At 38.2% G+C, this 27,195-nt stretch overlaps 1 protein-coding gene across 2 annotated transcripts in view; it reads right to left on the minus strand.

Annotated features, from left to right (window-relative positions):
- CPLX1 (complexin 1) overlaps positions 1–27,195 on the minus strand; it is a 603,685-nt gene that overhangs the window by 176,737 nt on the left and 399,753 nt on the right. For both annotated transcript variants that reach the window (XM_044064292.1, XM_044064293.1), the window contains exon 3: positions 842–1,017. In XM_044064292.1, the coding sequence (XP_043920227.1) occupies positions 842–1,017 (176 nt within the window). The remainder of the gene's footprint in view (positions 1–841; positions 1,018–27,195) is intronic.

A 27,195-nucleotide genomic window follows, 5' to 3' on the forward strand; every position in this document is an offset into this window, starting at 1 on the left:
ACTTTAGGATGCAAGAAGGGTTTTGGCTTGAGGTTAGCACCAAGTTTATGGTCTTGGATACCAGCAGGGTTAAGGTTAAAGATATAATTAGGCTCACGGTGATATTTAGTTTCTGGGTTAGAATTATTTGTGGTGCTAAGCTTACAGTAGGACTGGGGTTTAGGTTTATGATTAGGACAGCTGTTGCCTGTCATATGAAACATTGGATAATTATCACTGGTGTTGTATGGTATGTGATTTTAATAATTATGTCTTTGAACAAAAATGCCCTTTTTGGCTTTTTTAAAGTGTTTACTACTTAGAATGTATTCATATGCTTTCATTGAATTTCTTTACAAAATCATGCCTCAGGTTAACTGATCATATTTACATTAACAAATTGCTTTTAGATGGCAGGGAGACAATGGATGAGATATTTTATGAAACAATTTCTGATAAACGCAGCAGCCTAGAGTTTTTATTTTATTTGCCAATCATGTCAGTTGTACTTTTGTTTATTACATACTCTGAATGTAAAGTGATAAACATAAAATGTCCAAAATGAATTACAACATAAGTAGTCTAAGATTGTGCAAACTTTAACATTACAATACTGTTCATCTGCCCAGTAAGCTGACAGTATTTATTCAGTGGTACAGTTTCCCTTAGTAGTTAACTAACAATACAGTGATTCAGAAATAAATCAAGCAGTAATCACCTCAGGTGACAGGAAATGTAGAGTAATGTTTATTTCAGAACATTTCCCTGAACAGAGGCATTGTGGAATGAATAACAATAGCCATACATGAAAGCTTTATTCCTTCTTATATCAAAAAGCTGTTGACATTAAAACAGTACTGACCTTATCCCGAATGCCCTGTCTCATAACTTCCCTTTCTGCCTCCATCTTTGCATATTTAGCTTTTCTTTCTTCCTCTTGCTGTCTCAATGCTTCTTGTCTTTCTTCTTCTTTCTTTGCTGCATCAGGATCCTTCTCTTCATCACCACCAAGCATTTTCCCCATGTCTTTGGTGGCCCCTGGGTAAAAAAAATGCAGTGTTTTATTAACAGTGATGCATTGCTAGAAAGGTGACAAGTTCAGAAAGCATAAACTCACTGCTGACCCACCCAAGGCCATTGACTAGAGGCGTACTCAAAAGCTTACCTCATCTGGTAAACTCCTAGCTAGTGAAAAGATAACAGTACAATAATTATAAGGACGGGATCATTGCAGCTTCTCTTATATTTTTTCATAAGTCTTTGAGATCTAGGTCATTTCATAACATTAACTGTCAGTAATAGAGCCGCAGTGGTGCAGCGGTAGTGTTGTCGCCTCACAGCAAGAGGCTCTCACATTTGATTCTCGGCTGGAGCACCTTCTGTGTGGAGTCCACATGTCCTCCCCTGCGGTTGACTGGCATTCAAAAGACATGTGTAAATGGAAGTGCCTTCATTGAAGGTTGGGCATCGAGCTGGTGCCTCAGCACCATAAAAATCTACTGCCAATCAGTAGCGGACCAGAGTTCCACTGTGGCGACCCCTAACTGGGAAAAGAACTGTCAGAAATAGAGAAGTATAATGAAAATAACAATCTGAGATAAAATTCATAGTATTTTATTTATAACACCACCAATTATCATAATTTGACCTGCATCATCCATATTCAGAATTAATTAAACCTAATAAACTAAGCCATATTCTACAAAAAATATAGTAAGCTAATGTATCGCCAACAGAACTACCAGAATTAATATTTCAAATACAAAACCATAGCAAGAAACCTAAACAGCTAAATTAAAATTGTTATAACACAATAACATAAAAACAAAAATGCTTATTAAAATGTAATCACTAAGCAAACAGGTTCATAGGTTCATTGGTGTTTACTAGGCTAATGACCACAAGGGTCTTTTTAAGCCTAGCCATGCATCCCACATCTCTGTCAAGTTTTGATACCCTTGATAAGTGTAAGCATGAGCCTGGGAGATGAACCATTTACAGGTTACCTGTTTGCATTAGAGACATAGGTGCCAAAGCAGGGATTAATTTCTGGTTTCCCATCCAATTGTCCAAGTTGCACTTGAATTGGGTTAGGGAGGAACTTTGCTTCACATGGATGGGGAGCCTGTTCCATAGATGGGGTAGTCTCTGGAATACATACCTATCTCTCCAGCAGGTCCTATTTATATCACATGCAAGGTTTAAGTCCTTGGAACTTTTGCTACTGTTTGTTTTATGGATATGCAGGAGATCCATCAGAGTGGGGTCTGACAATGCCTTGTATGCCAGGCATAGATCTCCCCTCAAGGAGGCAGAATACAGGGGTAGGGCCTTGAGGCGGTCTGCATAGGATGTATTACTTACGCTCTGTATTTCTTTAGTGAGGTACCTCTGTGGACATTCCAATTGTTGATATGCCGGGTTAGGTACATACCAAAGGGTGCACTGTACTCAATAATAAGTCTGATGAATGCTGAATACAGTGGAACAATGACTTCCTTGTACTTAGATGTCATGCCTTTGTTTATAAGTTGTGCAACATAGAATGATTTCCTCACCACTGTAGACACGTGATGATCAAAGGCTAGATTACTGTCTATGTGTCTCCCTAGGTCCCTGACTACTGGGTCAACCCTAAGGGGTGTATTGTCAATATGACAGCTACCAGGGATGGATGACTTCCCAAAGGATACTATTATGCATTTCTTGGTATTTAGTTTTAGTCCATGGCTCTGACACCAGTTATTTGTCTGTGTCAGCCCCTCCTGGAGAACATTTGTGTCAGTGTGAGATTCAATGACAGCTCTTAATTTGGAATCATCTGCAAATTTAGTTAGCCAGAGACCACTGACATTGGCTTTGACTTCTGAGAAGTAAATGCCAAAAAGGAGGGGTCCAAGGACTGATCCCTGAGGGACTCCACTTGTGACTGGCCTCTTTGTAGAGGTGGACTACCCAATTCTAACTTCTTGGGTCCTGTCTGTGAGCCAGTTGGCTATCCTCTGGGTGGCATATGGGTTTCACCTAACTCCTGAGTTTGTCAACGATGCCCGAGTGGGGTATTGTGTCATATGCCTTGGTCAGGTCAAGGTAGGTAGTGTAAATGATTTTGCCCTTATCCATTGCTTTGGTGACCTTCTCAAAGAAGTCCACCAGGTTGAATAGGCATGATCTGCCCTTGGCGAAACCAAACTGGGTTGTGTCCAGTGTCTGGAGGTTTACTATTTCTCTGTTGGTCATCTCCATGATAATTCCTTCCATGGCTTTACATGCAAGACTAGTGAGACTTATGGGTCTGTAGTTTCCAGGGTCTGTAGATGACCCATCTTTGTGCAGAGGGATGACTGTTGCCTTTCTCCATTCGTGAGGCACGAAGCCTGTTTGGAGGCTACAGTTAAATAGGAATTCCAGAGGTCCTAAGTCGTGTTTCATGCTATTTAGAAGGCATCCTGGGATATTGTCTGGGCCCACTGATGCAGTGTTCTTGGTCTTAGAGAGAGCATTAAGGACCTGTTTCCTAGTAATAGTAGGGGGAGTTATATTTGATGATATTTCCTGAGGGAAGGTTAAGAGGGAGAGAGGAGTAAAGTTGGAGCTGAATTTATCAGCCAGGAGGTTTGCTATATTTTCTGGTTCAGTATAAGTAGCTCAAGCTCTGCACAGAATTGTATATTGCCTTTGAGGTTGCAGACATAGCTAAAGAATGCTTTGTGGTTGTCCTTTGCCTGGGAAGCCAAGTTTACCTCAAGTTTGACTTTGGTAGTCTTTATTTGTCCTCTTGAGTTGTTTGTTTAGTTTGATGAGAGTGCTTTTATCCTTCTGGGTGCTGCACCTCCTAATTTTTCCCATGGTTTTCTTCCTCCTGTTATACATCCGATTGATTTTGTGATTCCACCAGGGTGGCTAGTTTTTTGAGTTAGTTCTGTACTCCTTCCTGGTGGATAAAGCTGCCTCTATGCAGCTATTAATATGCTTGTACACATAGTAGTATCATGCATGTTAAACTGTTATCACTGCATCCACAAAATGGAAAACAAAACATGCCTAACTGCTATCACTCAATGCAATATGCAAAAATATAATATGTGGAAACCTTACAAATTACCAAAAATTACAAAAATATGAAAGGGAAGGATCGTTTGTAAATCTCTGTGTAAAGTTGTGTAAAATGATGACTGGAATGAGATTAAAAAATGAGAAAGATCAAAACTCAGGAAATCATTTTAATATTGTTGATCCCTGGTGGTGTCTGGGGACGGCGCACTGGTAGGGTCACCTCAAGAGGTATATAAGATAGAGGCATGGCTGAGCTGCTGTAGATGTGGAGCAATATGCAGCACATCTCCATTTAGATGCCCATCCCCCAGGCATACCATGGGGTCCACAAAAGGAGAGAGGAAATGAGTACGTTTTAAAGCAGAAAGACCCTCACCCTCCTCCTGGGGCAGATGCTCACAGATACTGATTCCCTGGATGCCTAGTTCCACAAATGCCCCCAACATACTGGATTGAGTCCAGGAGGTGGCAAAGAAAGCTGGTAGACCCAGTGTGGATAGGTACTGGGATGCTGAGTTGGTACTATGAAGGATGGTGGAGGTAGAAAAGAAGTTTAAAAAACAGCTTATAAAAAGTATGACATGCATCTGTATGCATCAAGAAATTATAATATGTTGTCCATGCAAATACCAGTTTCAGTACAGCAATAATTATGTATTGCACATCATTATTTATTTGCATTTGTTAACTGAGATAGTCTGACTGAACTCTGACAGCCTCTTTTCATCAAAGTCTTGGTGAGAAAAGCTCCAGAAACACTCACTAGGAAGAATGAAGAGTAGGCAAATAGTAACACTAAATATGAAACTAGACACAAAGTATAACGCGATTAAAGAATGTACATATATGCAACTGTGAAACATCATCTCATACAATGGTAATATAAAGTAATCCACGTGCAAAAATACATTATATGACGTAAACACAGAATGAAGACATATGCAAATATACAGTAGGATAAAAAGAGTTCATTACAACACATGAAAAAGATTATAACACATAGGTTTCACAACACTATCAATTCTATGGAGAAATGGACATTGAAGGCATTTTTAACATCTATCAGATTCAGTGTGTTTGTATTTTAAACGCACACCACACACACACACACACACACAAACACACACACAACACACACACACACACACACACACACACACACACACACACACACACACACACACACACACATTAAACAATTATAACAAATGTGGCATATAATACAGCAGGAGAAAGTAAAACAGAATTAGAACTACATTGCAAGCAGTAAAGGAATAAACAGTTATGGTAGAATATCCTAAAGACAATTCTGGTGCTGATGTTTCTCTTTTCTAGCAGGTCCAAGGACAGCATTCTCCATTGGTCACTCATTTTACTATTGGGCCAAAAGACAAGGGAGAGTCTGCCTAAAAGAGAAAAAATTCTGTTTTGACAACAGCAAATTGAAGTGAGATGGTCCATGCCATGGCTTCATTTGTTCCCCAAATTCTCAGATGAAAAACAGATTTTGAACAGCAGACTTTGTGTTCATACATCTGGGGTAAAATGATATTAGTTACAAGTGAAAGAAAAATGCTTCTGTCATTATGCAGCAAATACTTAATGGACTGAGAAATTGGTCTATCATCGGCAGGATGTTCAGGAACAAACCAAATTCCAAAAGGTATTAAAAGAGTTAACAGAATATCTTAATACAAGAATGACCAGGTTAATTTCAAAGATGGAGCCCCAGATTGTTATAGGGCTGATATGGTCTGCTTGTCTAATACAAGGTTGGACCTTTTCAACCTACAAATCAGACTGCTATTAGAAGATCTGAAGGAGTATAATAAAGGAAAGGGGGAAAGAAGCTAGGGAATGTAGGAAGTAGTCTAGGAATGTGAGACTTAAAGTAAGAGTAATCTGAGTAAGGGGCACAGGTCACAAATTGGAAATAGGCTGCAATTCACAGGAATCTAGTAAGGTGGGTAGAAAGCCTTAGGCAGGATTTTAGACAGGAGGATTATGTCTCTTTTTTGTCCTAGAATAATGTATAGTCTGTTCCACCAGATTAGGCATATGGGGTGTGGAAACAAATCTTTTGTGTCCTAAATAAAACCCATGCAGACCCAGCAGATGAGGATATTAGCTGAATCAGGCTGCAAATATGGACTATGAAAGAAATGTTTTATAAGGTAATTAATTTACTGTAATGCAACTTTGTCCTGCCCATAAAGTATGGTTAAAAATACAACAGAATACAATGGTGTAATTCTGTAGGAAGATGGGTCAATGATAAAGAAGGTTTAGGAATAGACTGCTTGTCTTGACTCCTCTCAGCTACACTGAAAATGAAGAGGCCCAGGTAAGGGGCTGTGACTTGAAATCGGAAGGAAGTGCCATTCAGATACCTGAAAGAGTTGGGGTGGTAAATCCAGAAAAAGGATGTCAGTAATATGGGTAATAACACTTACAGGAAGGAACATACCGCTTCTATATCATAACATCGACAGCTTAGGTTGCCGAATAAAACATCAGCACCTAAGCGTCGAAAGCTAACAATATCAAACAGCCACATCATTGAATTCTTTCCTTGGGAAAGAATTTGGGTGGCCTTCCATAAACAAAATAAACAAACTCACCCAAACATAGTGAGGGGCTTCACCCCCCAACTAAATATACCAACTCCTAGATCGCTATACATTGGGGAAAGGGCAAATCCCGGATAATGGCCATGCAAATTCTTTCCTGAGGAAAGAATTCGATGATGTGGTCGTTCGCTATTGTAAGCGTTCGAAGCTTAGGTGTCGATGATTAAGCATTCGACAACCTAAGCTGTTGACAATTCAATAGGAACCCAATATACCCACCCCCTTCCAATGAGTATGATAGGAGAGAAATACTTAGGCAAGTAGTTTATCAACAAAAGAGCAAAAATTAGCAGCAAAGGATGAGAACCACAGGTGCAAAAGCCAGTAAAATACCGTTTATTGGTAAGTGCTTTCATCAGGCTTAAAATCACCAAACTTCTTTAGACACCATTTTACAAACATACCCTGCCATTTATACCAGTGTCATAACTACCAGCAGTCAATGACATCAAGTAAACACCCCCACATGATTCATTTAAAAATTCAGGAACCTACAAGTTTAAAAAGATACATGTTCCTTAAAGAAACATTCACAGCACTATTAATGTTGCATTACATCCATCTACCATTTGAATTTTCCATTTTGCCACATTTCCAGTGATAAAGAATGTAATTCTATCTATCATAGGCTTTTAATTTAAGCAAACTAGAAATGGACCCAGTGTCTCTTAATCCTGGTGGACAACTAGCATTCAGATAAATCTGCCACCATACCTCTTTCTCTTCTAAATATAGCTTCCATGGTCCCCCACAAGCTTAATTTTGTATCTGCTGTAATACCACAAATTTAAAAGTGTGTTGGGGAAATACCTTTAAGTGACAATATAAGGCATTGATTTCCTTATGTTGTGCTATTTCATAAAAATGCTCATACATTCTTTGTGACAATTTACATTGTGTTTTGCCCACATAGTATTCATTGCATTGTGTGCATAGGGCAATATAAACTACTGCCCAAGAATAGCAGCTATATTTGCTTTTTATTTTTATAGCCGTGTCCACTACCTTAATGATGGACCCAATAAACATATGTTGGCATTGATGGCACATACCACATGGTGTCATCTGACGGGTCAGTGTCCTGGTATCAATACATTTCCTTTTTAAAATATTTTTTATATTACTACCCCTTTGATAACCTTAGGGGTTGGACCAAAGGTGTCCAGCATATCTAAGTCCCCTTTTATAATAATCCAATTTTTGTTTAAAATATCAGTTACCATATAGCTGTCTTACACAAATGTGAGGGATCACCTTCTCTTTGTCAATGATTTAAAACTGTATAGCTCATCAGATGAGGAACTGAAAGCACAACTGTAACCTGTCAAAACTTTTTCAGATGATATAGTCTAGTCTAGATAAATGTGCAAAAGCAACCTTTAAAGCAGGAAAACTGCAACATCAGGAAAACAGTTTGGGACAAGAATGTGATATAAAAGAACTTGAGCAAGAAGGAGTGTATAAATATTTGGGAATTGATGAAGGATCAACAGTAAAACATGAACAAATGTGAATAAAACTTAGTAAGGAATACTTCAGAAGACTTAAATTAATCCTGAAAACAGCACTGACATCTAGGAACAAAATCCAGGCTATAAACCAATTTACTCTTCCTCTCCTAACTTACAGTTTTGGAATGACTGACTGGCCCCAAAACATGTTGGACAGATTAGATAGGAAAACAAGAAGAATGCTTCATGCTCATCAAATGATTTATAAAAATCAGTGAATACCAAGATTATATATTCTGCGTTCAAAAGGAGGTATGGGCCTCCTTGAAATTGATTACATGTATAGATCTGCAATCATGGGACTGCATACATATCTGCTGACCTCACAAGACCCAAATGTAGTGAAAGTTTTGAAACATGAGGAGAATAAATCTAAGATGACTTATCTGCTTAATCTAAAAGAAGCTTATCGGCATCAAGCAGGAATGGAAATCAAACCAGAAGTGGATAAAACTCAGGCAGCAACTGAATGTGCCAAAAAATAAAAGAAAGAATATAAGATGAAGGATCAGATGAGAAGGCAAGAAACATGGAAAAAGCATAAATATAGTTGCAAATATAGAAAACTTCTGGAAGAATGTCATGTTGATCAGGAATGAACACAGGAATGGCTAAGGAGTGGCAAATTCAAACCAAGAGATGAAAGATTAATATTGGTGGCCCAAGATAGTGGGCTGCGTAGACGTTGGTTTATAAAGTCCATTGAACATGTGGGAGAAACAGACAAATGTAGGTTTGAATTGGAAACAGTTGCACACCTTGTTGCTGGTTGTGACATACTAATGGCAGAAGGACTGTATACTGAAAGGCATAATAATATGGCAAGACTGTTGCACCGGGGATTGTGCAAAAACTACAGTACTGAAGTGGCCAAAAAACACTGGAAACTTGAGCCACAAAGCATCATAGAAAATAAAGAAGTTTACATCATATGGGATCATCCAATTCCAGCAGTTCAAAAGATAGATGCTAGAAAACTGGATATAGTGGTCCAAAAATGAAGCCAAGAGTAGCACTGTTTATTGAATTTGCCACACCCAGTGGCTACAGTGTCTTGTGTACAGAGAGACACAAAGTCATAAAACATTAGGATCTGCAGGCAGAAATTAGAGCAATGTGGAAGAAAGATACCCATACAGTTCCAATAGTAGTAGAAGCAATGGGTCTTATAAAAAAGAATTTACAATCTTATTTAGATATGTTACCAATATATGTAACTCCATACGAACTGCAGAAGGAGTCATTAATGGCCACATTGTGGGTGCTGCGAAGAGCACTTTTGGCTGACATCAAAGATTGAAACAATACTAATTTCATGAACTTTAATCATACTTTGATTTAGGAATGGGGTCCATTCCCATCATGGTATTAGAAACCAAAAGACTTGGAGAAATTAAAAAAAAAAAGCCAGACATCTCACACATCCACTTAAATAGCATGTTTATAAAACAACACTACAACCATTCCAAGTTTAACCCAAAAATGTTTGTTACAACCCTATCAGCCATTAACTAGAACTTCCTAAAAATGTTCCTCTTAGTTGATGCTGTAAATGAATTCAGTACAACTTTCCTGAATATCCCAAATAGCCTTGCACTTCATAGAAGGAAGAGACAAAAACCAAAATGTGCAGTTTGTCTATTCAAAAAGAGTAGAATGCTGATGCAGCATAAAGAAAAAGCATGGAAAGAATAGCAAAAAAAAAAACATTACAATATCTTGAAAACTTCAAAATTCTTCACAATCATACTAAAAGGCAAATTAATGAAGAGAGAAAACTATACTATAATAAATTTTAGAATAATAATAAACTTAACCCTAAAACTTCTGGACAGCCACTAAAGAAATCTTGTATCCTGGCCAAAAAAATCAAACCAAACCTCTCTCCCAATAACTCCTCAGTCAAAATTGCAGCAAAATTCAACTCTCATTTCATAGACAGTATAACATTTCAAATAAAGGATTTCTCAACATCTAACCCTAACCCTGCCTAACAGACATGTATCACCACATCCACTTTCACCTTCAAGCCTGTGCTCACATCCTGTATAAAACTACCCATAAACAAACTCAAACCGTGCTCTGCTTCAGCTGATGACCTTCCTAGCGAATCCCTTAATATAGCAGTGAGTAGCTTTGCAATCCAGGAATCCCACATTCCCTCTCTCTGGAAAAAGTCACATGATTCCTCTACACAAAGAAAGTTCATCAGACATTCCTAACTTTAGATTTATAGCAATGTTATCTCCACTCACTAAAATACTTGAAGACTGTATTAAAAACAATTGCTACGCTATCTCATGCAGGAAGAACTTCTATCCTATCCCCTACACAACATGGGTTCCATCCTTTCCATAGTACTAACACTTCACTTCTAATGTATATAGATACGGTCAATAAAGTTAGATATGTCTAAAGCCTATGATACAATTTGTCACAGCAAACTTCTACTTCAGATGTCTTCATTAGGTCTCTCTCACCCCACCCTTCTATGGTTCAAAAGCTAATTATGCAAGAGATATCAGTAAAATGGCACTGCACTCCTCTGTACATTCCTCCCAGTCACCACGGGTATACCACAAGGCTCCAACCTTGATCCCCTGCTCTTTAACATTCTCACCAACACCCTCCACACACTCACACAACAGACCTCCCTGATGCAGTATGCAGATGATTCCACACTCATTTGCACATCTGAATATTCCTTTTATTGTCACACTCAATGCTGTTTGAAAAGTGGATGAAGGAGGCAGCTGCCACAGGTAAATCCTGCTATGAAGACAGCCGGCATTATAGAAGGGCTGCTGAATTGTCCTTGTAAGCTGTTTCAGTAATCATTTAAATGGTCATGATCACAATGTTGTAGCTGCTTAAAAGTCAGTGTTTGTGTGTTAGCTAGTATAACTCCTTGTGTGTTAGCTAGTATAACTCCTTGTTGCAGTTTATAAAAGGTTTTTGACACAGTTTATGAAATAAATTCTGTAGATATACAGCTGCTCCTTGCTTAGTTCGATAACATTTTTAATGTATAAATCATAGCCAGTGAACAGTAGCAAGTAACTGTTATAGCTTATATGTAGACTTTAATTACTTTAATTAATATGTTTAAATATGTAATACTTTTTTGTCTTTAACTTTAGTTTGGGGGAGGGACTACCATGCACTGACCCAGACTAATCTTCCTCTCCAGTCCTAAATGTTCCCTCCCTCACTCTCCCCATCCCTCTTTCATACAATCCCTACATCACTGTAATCTCTCCTCCACTCTTCTACAACCTTAACTCTCTCATCCCATCCCCACCCTCCTGCTAATCTCCCCTACCACCTCTTACTATCAGCATTTCTCCCTAATTCACCACTTCATATCTTCCCCACCTAAAAAATGTGCTTAGCTGATATCCTAAGCCTATATTTGCTTGCAAACTAACATGCAGATATTCAATGTCTACCTTATATCATATAAAAAATGTTTAGTCATTGAAATCATTACAATGTATCTGTTTTGTTATTGTATTTTACTATTATTGTATCATTAAGTTATTTTACTTCTATTGTACTTTTAAGAATGTACTCTACTGCCTTTTACTGCTAATGATGTTCGTAGAGTAGAGTCTGAATCTGGAGCGTTTCTCCCTTGGCCCCCACTGAAAACGGGTTCTTTTCTGACCCAGTCAGACGTTCCTGGTACACCAATGTCAAATAAATAAATAAAAATGATGCTGTATGGCACCAACTGACCCTGCATCATTCTTAGAGCTCAGGTTACAACCATCAATATGAAAAAGACAAGGAGTGGAGTATAAACACTACAGCTTAACCCAGGAACCTGTAATGTAAAGTGCCATGCAGCCATGTTATGCTGTGAAGCAAGGACTGAACCTGCAGTGTAGAAGCATCATAACGTGATTTTTTTTCCTGTTTGCTAACCAGGTAGGTGGGTCAGGTATATTCCCTTTTACAACCATGAGCCAAACCCTACAGGATGAACACTTTTTTTTTATTTTTATTTCTTTACATTTTTCTGGACCTGGTTAGTCCCACTAAGTCAATGGCCTTTTTCTCACGAGCGACCCAAGGTAATATTTGTACGGTCTAGAGCAAATTTAGACAGGGCACTGGGGATCTTCCACTATTTTTTTGACAAATGCCATGGGATCATTTACATGCACCTGTGGTACCACCAACTCTGGCAAATGGGGCTTCAGTTTAAAGTCTCATCTGAAGGATGAGATGAAGGACATAACAAATAGCTTGACCTACTAATGCATTTAATAGAATTACACAGAGTAGTGATATACGTACAGTGAACCTTTAGGCCTATTACATTGACAATGGATGCTCTAAATCTACACCTGTGTCTTGGCGTTCTACTTGTTCACTGCAGAGGAACTGCATAATGTATATCCCTTCCATATTATGGATCTCTGATGACTGTTAGAACAAAGTAGAGCTCTGGCACACAGCAAAAGGCTGTGATAGTTGTAAGCTGCAAAGGGAATGGTGTTTGAGTGCATGTGTAGTAAGGCTAGGCATAGATATTTAATACCATTAATACCATATAAGCAACTGTTACATGGGATAGAAGAGATGACCATCCTCACTGCAAAGGTAATAAAGCAGAACAAGAATTAAGCAGACAGAATGAATACAATCTGGGTGCTCCCACTACTCAATATGGGAGCAAGGGGTATCACAGGACACTAGCACAGAGACTCTGGTTGATTAATATCTTAGAGGGTAAAACAGGTCTGAGAAAATACACACAGTAACAAGGACTGGCCTGTCATCTGGCTGGATGGGGGATAGTAGAGTGGATTATAGCATTTCAATGCCATACATGGCACATTTATTTATTTATTTATTTATTATTTATCTATTATTTTTTTTAACCTGAAAAGTTTGACTAGGACAGAGCCTATTTTCAGCAAAGGCCCAGGGAAAAATGCTCCAGATACATGTGTTTGGAATGGATTGAAAGGCAATATGGGTAAAGGCTGACACAGAGGTATATAAAGGGCAACAGATGGATGGTGTTGGGTCTGGTGTGTATGAATGAAGACACTCGTTTGATAAGAAACAGAGAGGGGGACTATAGCAGCAACAGAGTGCTCTGAATGGGGGGGGGGGGGGGCAACAGCAATTTATAAAGCTCTATACTGCCATATGCTGTGGACGTCCAAAGGGTGATTAGCCTGGATAGAAAAAAATTCTAAAGCATGCAAGAAAGTGACCTTCACCACAAATATTGATTCCTTTATCAAGTTTTGTCATGCTGGGGAACCTGCTATATCTTGATATCTGATACTGTAAAATGTCTGCTACCTAAGCACTACAGGTGCATACTTCTCCTGTATGTTGCAGCAGCCTACTTTATCTGCTCTGTGCTGACCCCAACAGTTTGTCTTTATCTTCGTTTGCAGTGTTTTTGTACAGCAGCATTTCTCACCATGTGCATATAATGGGCACATGCATAGTGCATTCTGTGTATTGGAGTGCAGGTCACTGCAGTGGGATTTAGGGTGCTGCTTGTTCTGGGTTTCTCAGGATAGAGGCTCCTGGGTGGCTTGTAGACCTGTAACTCATCCTCCTGCCTCATTGCCTACATGGGGCTAGAGTGCAGTCTACATTTTGGTGCAGTGATTCTCTCCCAGCAGTATAGGTACTCTTTGCTGTCACCAGTTTGTGTACCTCAGCCCTCTCTCTTTTGTTAGGAAAAGGTACAAGCATCAGTGGGGCTGCACATTTATATCAATATTTTTGCTCTGGTCATGTTGTCATGCTGATACCTCAAAATAAAACTAATTTTAATATGGTACTAAAGGTGATCTTTAAGATGTGTACATGTTGCAATCATTCGTTGAAATAAAAAATAAATTACCTGCTACTTTGCAGTCATTATGTTGGGAAAAACTGTCACAATTGTTTTAACTCCTTCAGTGCTTTTGTTGGTGGCAAAAGTAGATTGTTATTTAAAATTGTCTCATTTGATCACATCATTCAGAAACATCTGCTTCCTCATTTGATTAGGCTCCATTTTTTGGCTTTTGTTATATTATATTAACTGATCTGGTCTTTATCTCTTCCAAATGAAATAAACCAAGGAAGCAGTTATTAGGTTTTCTCAAAGTAGACATTTTGAACACATGCAGTGGCGACAAAAGGATTGCATTAAGGTAAGAGACTGGATTTCATTATTGATATCTTGATTAATACGGCCCAAAGGGATGAGTTAATAGTAGTTACTGGTGAATGAAATATGGATAGTACTTAATGCATTTCAGGGTATTATCTACTGTAATTATGAATTCCACTGAAGGACATCAAACTTGAATTGTTCAAATGGGGCCCATACGAATAAAAATAGTAATGTCATCTGTTGGCATACGTGAATGCTTAGTCTCTATTAAAGTGCATATTCTAGTGTTCAACAGAACATGAAAACAGAATACTTACCACATGATGGCAGGCGGTTTGCCAAACAGAATGCAAACATTTAGCCTCACCAGAACATAGCTATCATGCTATTTTAATGAATATTGTATATGTAAAATATAAAGGCACAATTGTTGATGGCATGCGCTTTTTACCTCTTTGCTCTTTAAAAAACAATCGGATTTCCATCTTGTCACTTAAAATAATCAGTCTGGTTATTATTTATGTCAGTTAAGTGGTTATAGTATGCATAAATGACTTGAATTTCAGAAATGGTTAGCTTTAATAAAAATCTGAAAAACAATACTAATAAAAGATCCATCTGATGTGGAAGCAAACTAATCCACACTCACCATTGCAGGGTGCTTCAATGTCTGTACCCTTGTACTAACTGTAACCAGTTGATGATGTACAACCTTAGAGCAATTTAACATGTTTCCCTGTACAGGTGCCTTTCTTAACTGTAGCACAGGTAAATGTATAATTCCCCAGTCATGTGCTTTGTGCTTTATCTTGAAGGTGACAAATAACAGGATACAGTGCAAGAAGCACAAATTATTGGCTGGCACCAGCATTAAAAGGATAAGGGATGGGTTCTGCTAGAGCCAGGGAGAGAGCTGTGGAGTGGAGTATCTCTGGGTGGGCATCATGACAGAATGCACTAGTGGTCTTATAGTCAAAGGGCTATTGTAGGTGTCTGGTGTAGTGTGCTTTGTAGACAATTCAGTGAATTTGTTAATGAGGACTGATGTAAGAACACAATTATTATGTGCCTAATTAGCAGAGGGGCAGTAATCACTGGGTGCCATGATATTTCACAGCTCAGTAGCCCACAGAACAGACAGGTTAATGGCATAAGTAGTTAAATCAGTCAGTAAAGCTCATTTGAAGAATGGAGAAAGAATCACTGATCCACTGGTGGGGGCAAGAGGTCAAATTCCACCTTGCATTTGAGTGACTGGTGTTGGGAAATGATGCTAAGTGCTGACTGGATAAGGAAGCTGCAAAAGTGACCAGGATCTGCGTTGATGGGAGATGAGTAGACAGTGGATCATAAACAGCTTTGGCAAGAACGGGAGACTAATCCCTGCTCTATGCTGTGATACGCCAGTGACTTTGACAAGGTGGGGACGTGGCAGGTAGGAGATACTAATCACTAACAGGATGAGAATATAACCATGGATTACCAACCACTAGTTGATCAAACACATAGGGGCTTCGATCATTGACAAAAATTCATGGAAGTTTGGCCAGCAGTGATCCCTGGCTGCCAGCCCCTCTAAAGTGCTTGGAATGCTGCAACACTACTGACAGAAGTTGTTGGAGTGATCACTGTTTGGGTGTATTAGGGGAAGTATGGAAGTAATATTTGCCTGGGTGGAAAAATAAGTTAGGAGTAGATACTATTTGCTGCCAGTGTGCATATCTGATATGGAAGGGAACTGTATTTCTTCCATTAATATCAGACTGCAAGTATACAAGGATTGCAGGGTTTGTATGTCACATTATCTTATATGTATACATGAAGATAGCTTGCTTTTTTTTCTGTAACTTCAGCAGACATTTTATTGAATTAGAAATCTTTGTGCCACTCCCTACACTTTTTGAAAGCATGCAGTAAGGGGTTTGCATAATGTATGAGGAATTCCAGATTTAAATATCTTTCTGCTCTTCTGATGAACAAGTCTCTTCAAAGGATAGCTACTCAGAAATTAAGCAGAGTACAAAAAGCTCTCAAAATAAAGGAAGCACAATATTTTCCAAATTTTCCATACTTGTCCCATAACATTAAAATATTTGTTTCTTTACACATGAGATCTAATAAGTAATATTATCAGTAAACCTCACATTTAATTTGTTACTGGGCAAGCACTTTGCAAGGAAATTAAGACATCATTAATTTGCCACTCATATTTAAAAAAAGAGAGACCGAGAAAGAGAGACAGGGACAGAGAGAGAAAGACTAAGATCTTTTAAAAATTATGTGGTGATTATAGTTCAAGATACTGATATAACAAGAAACACTACAGCCATCAGAAAACAGCTAGAGCACTTATCTTATTTGTAGCTAATACTGCATAGGACATTGTAAGTGATATGGAAATTACCTGTCAAGGACATATAAGTTGGCCAGCTCACTGGCTTTTCATCAATAAGATTTTACATATTTTAAAGGTCTTTATTAATGCATTCAAGCCAATAAAGCCTGACTCTAATAGCTGCAGACATGATGTTTCACTCTGTTTTGTGCTCATCAGTACAGTTTAAAGGGATAGTCTAGCTATTGTTTTAAACACTCAACTGATGGAAAGCCTGATGTCCATTATATTATGTAAGTGTCCCAAACAGGGTTCAAACCAAGAAGCAAGAGTCTGATAGCAGATGCAGAAATAGCAAACTAGAGAAACTATTGAAAAGCAGAGGTCATTCGAAAAACTTCAGTTACACGTTTTTCATAATAAAGCATTTTTATCTGCTGAGAGTTGTATAAAAATAAGTTGTATATCCTTAAACGTAATTTCGTATGTCCTATTATGTCCTCATCTATGCAGACTGTACATGCATCCCAGACATTGTTTTCAGTGGTTGCCATCCTATATTTCAATTTTTGTGATGACCATTTCCTTTCTCTTTCTTTTGCCCACAATTGTTTATTGTCACTTATAGTGCCAAGCTGCACACAGCCCAAATTTTACCCTACAGTGCTTTCATGTTACATTGCTGGAAGAAGCTAAGACTTATTATTTTATGTGGTCAAGAGGCATGTACAGTAATTATTAGGGCTCAGAGACAGTTTCAAGGAAGTCCACCATGTTAACTTAAAAGACCATTATTCTAATTTTGTCCAGTACATTTTTACTAAATATGCCAATCTTTTCAAAGACAAGCTAGGCAAACATCCAGTCATGTACTCCATGAAGTTGGACCCAGAGGTCATTCCAGTTATCAGGCCAGCATGGAAAGTTCCAATAGATATGCAGGATAAAGTTAATGCCAAGTTAGATAAAAGGATGCAACAACGTGTGATTTGTCCAGTTGAAACACCAACTGAATGGTATCTTCCATGGTGGCAACTCAAAAGAAAATCTCAGATAGCATCAGAATATGTATAACCCATGAGATTTGAACAAAGCACTTTAAAGACCTCATCATCCAATGCGCACAATCGAAAAAGTCACAGCCTTGATGCCAAATGCCACTATTTTTTCTGTCTTAGATACAAAGAGTTCAGTTTGGCAAATTCAGCTAATTTTAGTACTCCGTTTGTCAGATACAGATTTTTGAGAATGACATTTGAGATAAACTCTGCAAGTGAAGTCTTTCAACATGCAATGAAGCTAATTTTTTTCTGGGTATCTTTGTACTATTACAGTAGATGACATACTAGTAGGAGGTCATGATGAAGCTGAACATGACAGAAACCCCAGAAAAGTTCTATAAAGGGCACATCAAGTGAATCTTAAACTCAATCCACAAAAATGCTAATTCAGGCTCCTACTAGTACAGACCTACAACCAGACCTTTCAGAACAAACAGCCATTCTTGAGATGCCAGCTCCAGACAATGTTCAAGTACTGCAATGTTTTCTTGGCATGGTCAACTACGTAGGCAAGTTCATTCCTGACTTAAGCCAACTATCAGCATCACTCAGAGAGCTGACATGTAAAGATGTATCCTGGTCTTGGTTAGAGCAACACCAAAGAGCATTTCATCTCCTAAAACAGAGAATTGCTAGTCCACCAACACTCAGATACTATGATGCTCACAAGCCAGTTACACTTCCCTGTGATGCTTCCAAATTTAGTCTTGGTGCAGTCATTCTACAAGAGGATCAACTTGTTGCCTCCGCATCAAGAACTCTTACCCAAACTGAGATGCAGTATGCCCAGATTGAAAAAGAACTTTTGGCAATTGTATTTACATGTTCAAAATTCCATGATTATGTTTATGGTAGATCTATCCAGATCGAAACAGATGACCAATCTCTAGTCACTATCTTGAGAAAGCCTATGCATTCAGCTCCTGCCCAGCTGCAACATATGATGCTGAGGTTACAAATGTACAATTTCAATCTTGTCTACAAGAAAGGCAAACGTCTTTATCTTGCTGATACATTCTCCAGATCACCCAGAAAAACCATAGAAGAGGATGGGAATGAGAACCTTGATTTTGAAGTTATGGAAATGAGAATTTTTTTTCCACACGTCTTGATGAGTTGAGAGATCACACAGCCACAGATCCAGTTTTACAAAGGCTTAACCACTTTATCAATCAAGAATGACTGTCAAAGCAATCTAGCTTACCTCAAGAAGTGCAAACTTATTTCCCATACAGAGATGAGATTTTTGGTGACAAAGGTATCATTATGAAAGGTCTGAAAATAATTATTCCAACGTCCTTGCAACAAGAGTACATTACTATCTTGCATCTTGGTCACCCAGGAACCGAATCTAAAAAAATAACGGAGAGAACTAGCATTTTGGCCTTCTATGTCACAAGACATTGAGAGAGCACTTTTATCTTGTAATAGTACAAATCCACATCAACAGAAGGAACCACTTCAGCTTAACCAGATTCCAGAACTACCTTGGTTGACAGCCGCCAATATCTTCAAGTGGAATGGTCATCATTATTTGGTGTTAGACTCTTACTCCAATTGTTTTGAGATTGACCTACTTCCTAATCTAGCATCCAGTACTGTCATTACTAAGATGAAGCATCATTTTGCAGTACATGGTAGTCTGCACAATGTTATTTCTGACAATGTCACTCAGTTTACATAACAACAGTTCAGAAGATTTACTGAAGAATGGGACTTTACTCATGTCACAAGTAGTCCTGAGTACCCACAGTCAAATGGTTTGGCAGAACATGCAGTTCAAAGTACAAAGCAATTACTAGAGAAGTCAAAACAAGATAACAGTGATGTTTTCCTGAATCTCTTGAATCCCAGAAATGTTCCTCGTGATAAACATCTTGGTTCACCTGCTCAGAGACTTCTGCCGAGACAAACCAGAACCACATTACCAATCAGTAGTCAAATGCTGGTTCCATGGGTCGAGAACAACAGGTTAGTGAACCCCAATCTATTGAAGAAGCACCTAATCCAGAAGTCCTATTACGATAACACCAGCAAACCGCTCAACCCATTATGAGAAGGAGAAGTGGTAAGGATGCAAACGTCCAAAGGTTATGATTGGATTGATGTCACAAAGAATATTGGTCCAGAGCCAAGATTGTACATTGTGGAATCAGAAGGAGCAATCTTTAGGTAGAATCAGAAACATTTCAGACCAGTGTCCGAGCCTATACCACAGCACATTGTCTGTGAGAAAGAATCTATATCTCAGAGTGAGTTGTCCAGTATTCCAATTCCAGTGGAAGTTCCAGAGGACATTCCCATTCCTGTGATGAATCCAGAGGTTCCTGATATGAGTTGTGCACCACACTGTCCCTGTTGCTAAATTTGGTTCTGTTATGTTACGAGATATGGTCACATCTCTAAGCCCTGTGGCAGATATGAATCAACTTGGACATGAACATTGTGTTTTGTTTCCAATCTATATACTAATGCATGTCTATCCTTGATATTGCTTTGTATAAAGGGCAATCTTTTTAAGAGGGAGGATGTAGATCAATATGTGTGTATATAGCTTTAACAGGTTATCCAAGGGCTTACACAAGTGTATAAATACTGAGCACATGCAAGCTAGACTAACATTTTACAGTTAACTGTTGAGATGTATGCATGTAAGGTCTCAACTAGTTTGTTCGTATGTTATGATGCTGCTATTCATCTTAATGTGTTTCTGTTAAAGCATCTAAATAACCCCCCCCCCCTCCGCCTGCTTGTCATTAATGTTAGAGAAGGACGAGTGACATGTCTATACAGGACACTGTAAACCACTGCTGCACATCTCAGCACATGCTATAGGAGGTGAGCTACAGAAGAATCCAATCAGTAACCTGTAAAAATGCAGTGTAAGTATATATAAGTCTGTCATTACTGTGAGTGATACTGCAAGAGTACAGTCCCCAGACCAAGTAGAATGGAAACAGTAAAAATACAAGAGAAATATAATAAATGAGGCTGAGACCCTGCAGCATTTCACAATTATCTTCCTATTCTGAATTATACTACAAGACTAAGACCCTTAGACTAAGTAAAATACAAACATATGCAGAAGCAAATAAATACATGAGGTCCATATCCTGCATCAATATCCAACTCTCCCACTACTGTGAACATTATTACAAGATTAAGGCCCCCAGATAGGTTTGCGAGCTTTTGCTATGTCTGAAACTGGACAGAAGCTACACACCCGGGCACAACTCCTAACCCATCTATCCCCTGTCCTTCCCCCACCATCTATACCCACATCAACACCCATTTTGAAATGTAATTTATATCAGGGGAGACAGGATGTCTTATCTTTCCATGAATACATCTCACTAGTGATGCTTTACATTTAAAAATGCCCCCCCCCACCACCACCACCCACAGACCAAATTAAAAATGCAAACAGCTATATTTTGGTTAAAACAAAGAAAACTGCAGAAAAGAACAATACGCAATTCAGATTAACACACTGAGTATTGCAGTGTGCACTAATTGAAATGGGATGCTATGAAACAGGGGCTAACTCAAGCTTTAAGAGTCTAATGTGAGTGCCTTATCAGTTTGAGTTATCAGTGTCCAGTAGAATTCGCACTGGGAGTGGATTCCAAAGTCTAAATTACAGTAGGGTAAACAGCTAAAAAGATACCAAGTCTAAAACCACAACAAGAATTGGGCAAGTGGATGGAAAAAAATATCTAAAAATCAATGCAGTCAAACAGCAGTTTTAAACTCAGAGCTCTTGTAGCTGGACAGGAACGTAGGTGAATACCTTAAATAAGAAAACTGTTTCTAAGCTCCTCCCATTAATTAGCTAGCTCTAATTCTTATTTAATCAATGAATGCAAAAAGAATGTTCCCTAACTGACCCTAGGCAACAACTTCTAAAACTCCAAGAAAAAAATCTTTGGAGTAAAAATTTAAAGTACAGCAAACTGCAACATAACAAGACCAAAATCAAAAAGTACTGTAAATATCCAAAACTTAAATGCAAAAAATGCAAAAATCAATGCAGTCAAACAGCAGTTTTATATTCTTGTAGCTCTCAGTGACATAATGCAGCTGTGTTACAAAGTCATCATACTTTAAGTTGATGTGTCAACGACGCAGACTGCTGGGACGTGAAGCTTACTGTGGCTCTGAGCTCTAACCCATTTCAGTAATGCCATATTCTTGTTTAACTAGGACTTATTTACTCTTGGTGCAGCATTGTCCATGCTTCTGTATATTAGATTAGTCATTATTATGTGTTGCATGCACGTAGGTACTACTATTACTGCTGATAGGCTTGAAATATACATTTTCCAACTAGATCAACTATAAAGTTGCAATTATAGGGAAGAAACGTAGCTAAGCAGCAACTTAAAATAAAAAAAAATAACTTATTGACAATGAGGTATGACAAAAATATGTTGACAGATTATTTTAAGCACTACCTGCCTTTAGATATGCACACAATTTTTATATGTCATTTTTGTTGATGATAGGTAGAGACATTTTATAAGTGACTGTTCTGCATTCATCTGAGCAAGTCAGACAGGCACAGCATAAGTCAAATTAGAAGTAAATATGCTCCACTTAGATATCAACACAAGGCCTTACATTGCATTTATTGTACATTAAATGTATAACGAAGCCGCCATTAACAAAATCACCTAAACCCACAGAGCGCACACGATTGTAGAAATGTACACACATGTGTTTATGTGTCTGTGGGTCTACTTTGTTTCGCTGAATCTCAGTTCACTGAATTTCATTTCACCCCGACCACATAAATGAAAACTCAAATCACTGAATCTCATTTCACTGAACTGAATTTAAGATACATGGCACTGTGTAGAGTGCTGTAAGGTAAGTAAAAGGTATCTGCCCTTTTCCCCACTGTAGTGCGATCCTGGAGTTAGTATACTTCAAAACAATACATTTTAAACAATAGACATGCATAGTTACACCAATGACTCTCTCCGGAAGACAATATGTACTCAAAATACTCAAAATAAGGTGGGGGCTACACACCCACCCAACTATATTTACTAAGGGCATATTCCTTTTACTTGCCTTACAGTACTCTACACAGAGCCATATATACTAACTGCAGTTCATTGAAATGAGATTCAGTGAAATGAGTTTTCAGTGATGCGGTTGGGGTGAAATGTAATTCAGTGAAATGAGATTCATCGAAACAAAGTAGACCCATGTCTATGTCTATGTGTCTCTGTACTTACACATGTATACACGTGTATATTTGCCTGTTAAAATGTGCTTGTGTGACTGTGTTAATCAATAAGTCTTTCAGCTCCTGTATTGATTTAATCCACATTCCCATTCCATGTTAGAATCATTACTCAGATGTTTGTGATCACACCATTTTCTAGACTGTTTCAAGCAGTGTATGTTTGAAGACTGTAAGTGTAACCCTTAAATTAGTAAAAGTGTTAATCATGTCTATATCCTTCTTCTATGAGTTACAGCAATTTCAGAATTAAAAAACACTTTTAAAGTTTAAGAGCAAGTTTTGCATGTTGCTGTTATTTGAAAAAAAAAAAAAATCACTGCACTTAAATTTTGCAGGCCCCAAATGTTGGATAAGTTGCCTTCAAAACTAGTCTGGAATGAATTTTTTTGTAGCTGCTCTTATCTTAGCAACCTTTCTCTTAACCACATCAACTGCTATTCTTGTTAATATGAAAAACATCAAAAGATCATCTAATTCAGGGTGGTTCAACTTAATTTTCTTACGTTAAGCATTTTGGTCTAAAATTCAAAATTTTAGATATGCAAACTCAAATGTACTCTGCTAAATATTTCAGGCCGAAAAAGGCTAAAGTAGAAGCCAACTTGTATAAATGAACAAGCAAGAACAGTAATTGTTGAGGTGGAATGAATACATAACAGACATTGCTCAAATTAAAAGTGTGTGTGTTCTAAATGGAGTTCCTACAATGGCCATGTGAGAGGCAACTGTTCATTTCTTAAGTAAAATTCAACAGAACTACATATTTAGCATATTTCAAAATAAATAGATACGGCACTGGCAATGGGACTGACTTCTGTGGTGGTGCAGCGGTAGCGTTGTTGCCTCACAGCAAGAGGTTCTCCCGTTCGATTCTCGGCTGGAGTGCAGGGAGTGCCTTCTGTGTGGAGTCTGCATGTCCTCCTCACGGTTGGGTGGGCGTTCGAAAGGCATGCGTAAATGGCATGCCTTAGTTGAAGGTTGAACGTCGAGCTGGCACCTCGACATTCATGAAAATCTACTGCCAATCATTAGTGGACCGGAGTTCTGCTGTGGTGACTCCTCACCGGGAAAAGCCGACAGACAACAACTGGCAATGGGACTAATACATATTTATTACATATCAGGTACTAAATCAGCCATCTACTGCATTTTTTATTTACCTAGTTATTTGCAGTTTGGAAGTGGAAAGATATAACGCACTTTGCTGTGCTTTGCTTTCAAGATTGAGCAAACAGCAAAAAAAAAAATCACAGAACAGACAGACATCAGCATCAATATGTTATAAAACCTGTCTTCCTGGAAAGTCCCTAGTTCCTTTTGAACATAGCACTTGAGACCTTTCTCGTCAAATGGAAGAACACATGCATCTGAAAAAGCCAGAAGCTCTTAAGTCAAAGCAGTAATACACAACTGTGCTGTCGACAATAGTATGCAAAGACAACTGGATCTGATCAATAATGGCTTAGTAAATTCTTGGAACTAATGCTCTGCTAATGGCCATGACAGTGACGGCTGCAACAAAAATCAAACCCATCAAGATGTCATAGAATGGAAAAATAAATTCTGTAGAAAACCTGAGTCTGGCTTTGCTTCTAAGCCTATTAATAAATGAAAAATTGACAGATCAAATGCCGTCCTATTTGAATGACAAACAAAGCTGCCGGAGTTTTAAAGTTTCCAGAAATGTACAATATCGTTATCAACTAAATAAAGGGATTTCTGGAAACAGTTAACTATGACCTAAAATAATCAACAAAATCCTTCAATGAATGCCCATAATTATTTTGTTTTTGGCCTAAAAACTCACTATAAAGGTAGTGCAACTTCTATCATGTCATGATCACTGTTGATTTCTGAAGTGAAACATCACTATAAATATAAAATGTGACAAATATCAATGACTCAGACACATAGTTGGCAAACACATGAGAATTTTAATGTTTGTACCCTAAATATGGTGTTTTAGACATGAACTGTAACTCGTTATATCTTGCCAATAAAAGCCGTTTCAACTCTGCTAGCACTTATGAATGGACTGAGAAAACCTGAAATGGCAGACATAATTTTCCGAACCTGGCTTTCCAGCACTGAGGATGGCAAGTCAAAATGTCATGTCACTGCAGTCCTGCTGGTGTTCTGTTTTTATTGGTCTGTATAACAGTTTCTGAGTAATAATATAATGCCAGCTAAAGACTGAGTAGTGTACACTGTCACTTAAAAACACACTTCGAAGTCTTAAGCAAAAGGGATGTTATGAATCTAAATGAGTTGGAAGAGATAAAAATGCATAGGAGCTTCATTAAAGGAATGAAGGGCAAACAGTCCTTCGGCACACACAATGCCTGTTAGGGATTCATAGCACTTACTTCTGTAGTGAACAAGTGTCCCCACGCACTTCTATTCCCAGAAAATGAGAGAATTAATGACCTTAGTAATGTTAGGTTTCTGATAGCTAAAACATGAGTATTTGTCAAACTGTGTTTGTATTTTATAATTAATACTTGTAAATAGATTACAGAAGTGAACTGAACTGACCCCCAATCAACATAAAACACTAAGCAATGAATGATAATTTGAAGATGTTAATTGAATGTTCATTCCTTTATTGAGATTGTTCTGTAGAGCTCGTGTTAAGTATATCTTTCAGTAAATGGAGTCAGAGCACTAATAGAGAAATGAAAAGCAAATATTCTTGACATATTAGTAAATATTATAACATATTTAGTCCACATAAAATTAATGACAGTACAGCCTGCCCTGTAGCAGAAAGGGATGATGTCTGACCACAGTGCAGGTATCTAAGTTCAGTTTGTGGCTATGTCATCTGAAGGTGCTTTCAGGAAGGATGACGTTTTTTAATAGTTCCATTACATTCAGCAGCAATGATAAATGAAGACCTTTTATTTTTTAATATGTTTAAGTTCATTTTAACAGTCTGTATCTGCTTTAACTATGGTCTATAGTAGTAATTCCAGTACATAGTTGCACTGCATTTTTCTATTTGAGTTGACAAACTGCTGGTAGTAAACCTTAGTTTCTTTCATGTGTAGTGACTGTGTGTCAAGCAAGTTCAGGACTTCTGTTTGCATTAAGGCATTTCCAGGCAAGTAATCTCAGGGCTAAGCATCTAGTATTTTTCCATCTCACCCACCTTGTTGTACTTGTGTGCTTAAACCATGTTTTATCTGTTGTTGCCCACTGTTTATAATAATTTGACAACATAATTCTGTCCCTGTCCCTATTTATTGGCTGAAAAAAGTTAATTATATAAATATCATCTTGCAAAATCACTCCCCTCAAGCTAGTTACCAGTCTAAAGCTGCTTAATACTGAGTGTTCTGATAGTGCTTCCAGTTTGCACTATTTATAGTGCTAAAATAGTATTTAGAGTTAATTTATTTGTATTTGTTTTAATGTAAATTTGTGAAGTGCTTTATACTGCCCTGTATGGTTGCAAATACCTTGAATTAAAATGTTCCCATATAAAAGACCACCTCAAAAAACTCCCCAGTTTCTAGCTGCATTAAGAGCTACTGGCTTTCGTGTTGAGGAGCACAGCCCTGCAACTGCAAGTAACATACTAGTAGCTGGCCATTAACACCTCTTGTAACACCTGCAAGTAATAAAGCATGAATTTTGCATCGGTAACCACAAATTTGCACTTTCCTGCTATCTCTGCAGCCAACTTGGCAGATTTGGGCATCCTGAGGCAATGTACCAATTGCCTCATGCTTATGACAATCATCCAGTTCTAAAGGAAATTTATATGGTACATGAGAGATGTAGTTCACAATGTCACTGGAGGCAAGGTTTCACTTATCAACACAAACAGGTTGTCAGTAACATACACTACACCCATTTAACATAGTATGGCCAAGACACATAGATCCACATATGCTGAGGCTTTTAAATGCAATCTTCCAAAACCTCAAAGGCCTTCCAGCTGTATCACGCAAAACAAGTATACTCAGCTACCTCTGGAGCACTCTGCTAAGACAACATGTACCAAGATACATACAGCATCATCACAGGGTGTCTGAGACTCTAAGGCCATAAGGCAAACCACCACACAACAGTACTTTAGAAATAGGAGATTCTGTTGTGAGACACACAGACATCTCATCAGGCTGTCAAAGAAGAAGGCCATGGTCAGCTGTCTGTCAGGGACCAAGATCATGTATGCACTCAGGACATTGCATCATAAGTACCAGTATGACTCCTTTATAGTCTACA

The sequence above is a fragment of the Protopterus annectens genome, chromosome 2.part2 (assembly GCF_019279795.1).
Source record: "Protopterus annectens isolate FY-2018-M chromosome 2.part2, PAN1.0, whole genome shotgun sequence".
NCBI lineage: Eukaryota > Metazoa > Chordata > Ceratodontiformes > Protopteridae > Protopterus > Protopterus annectens.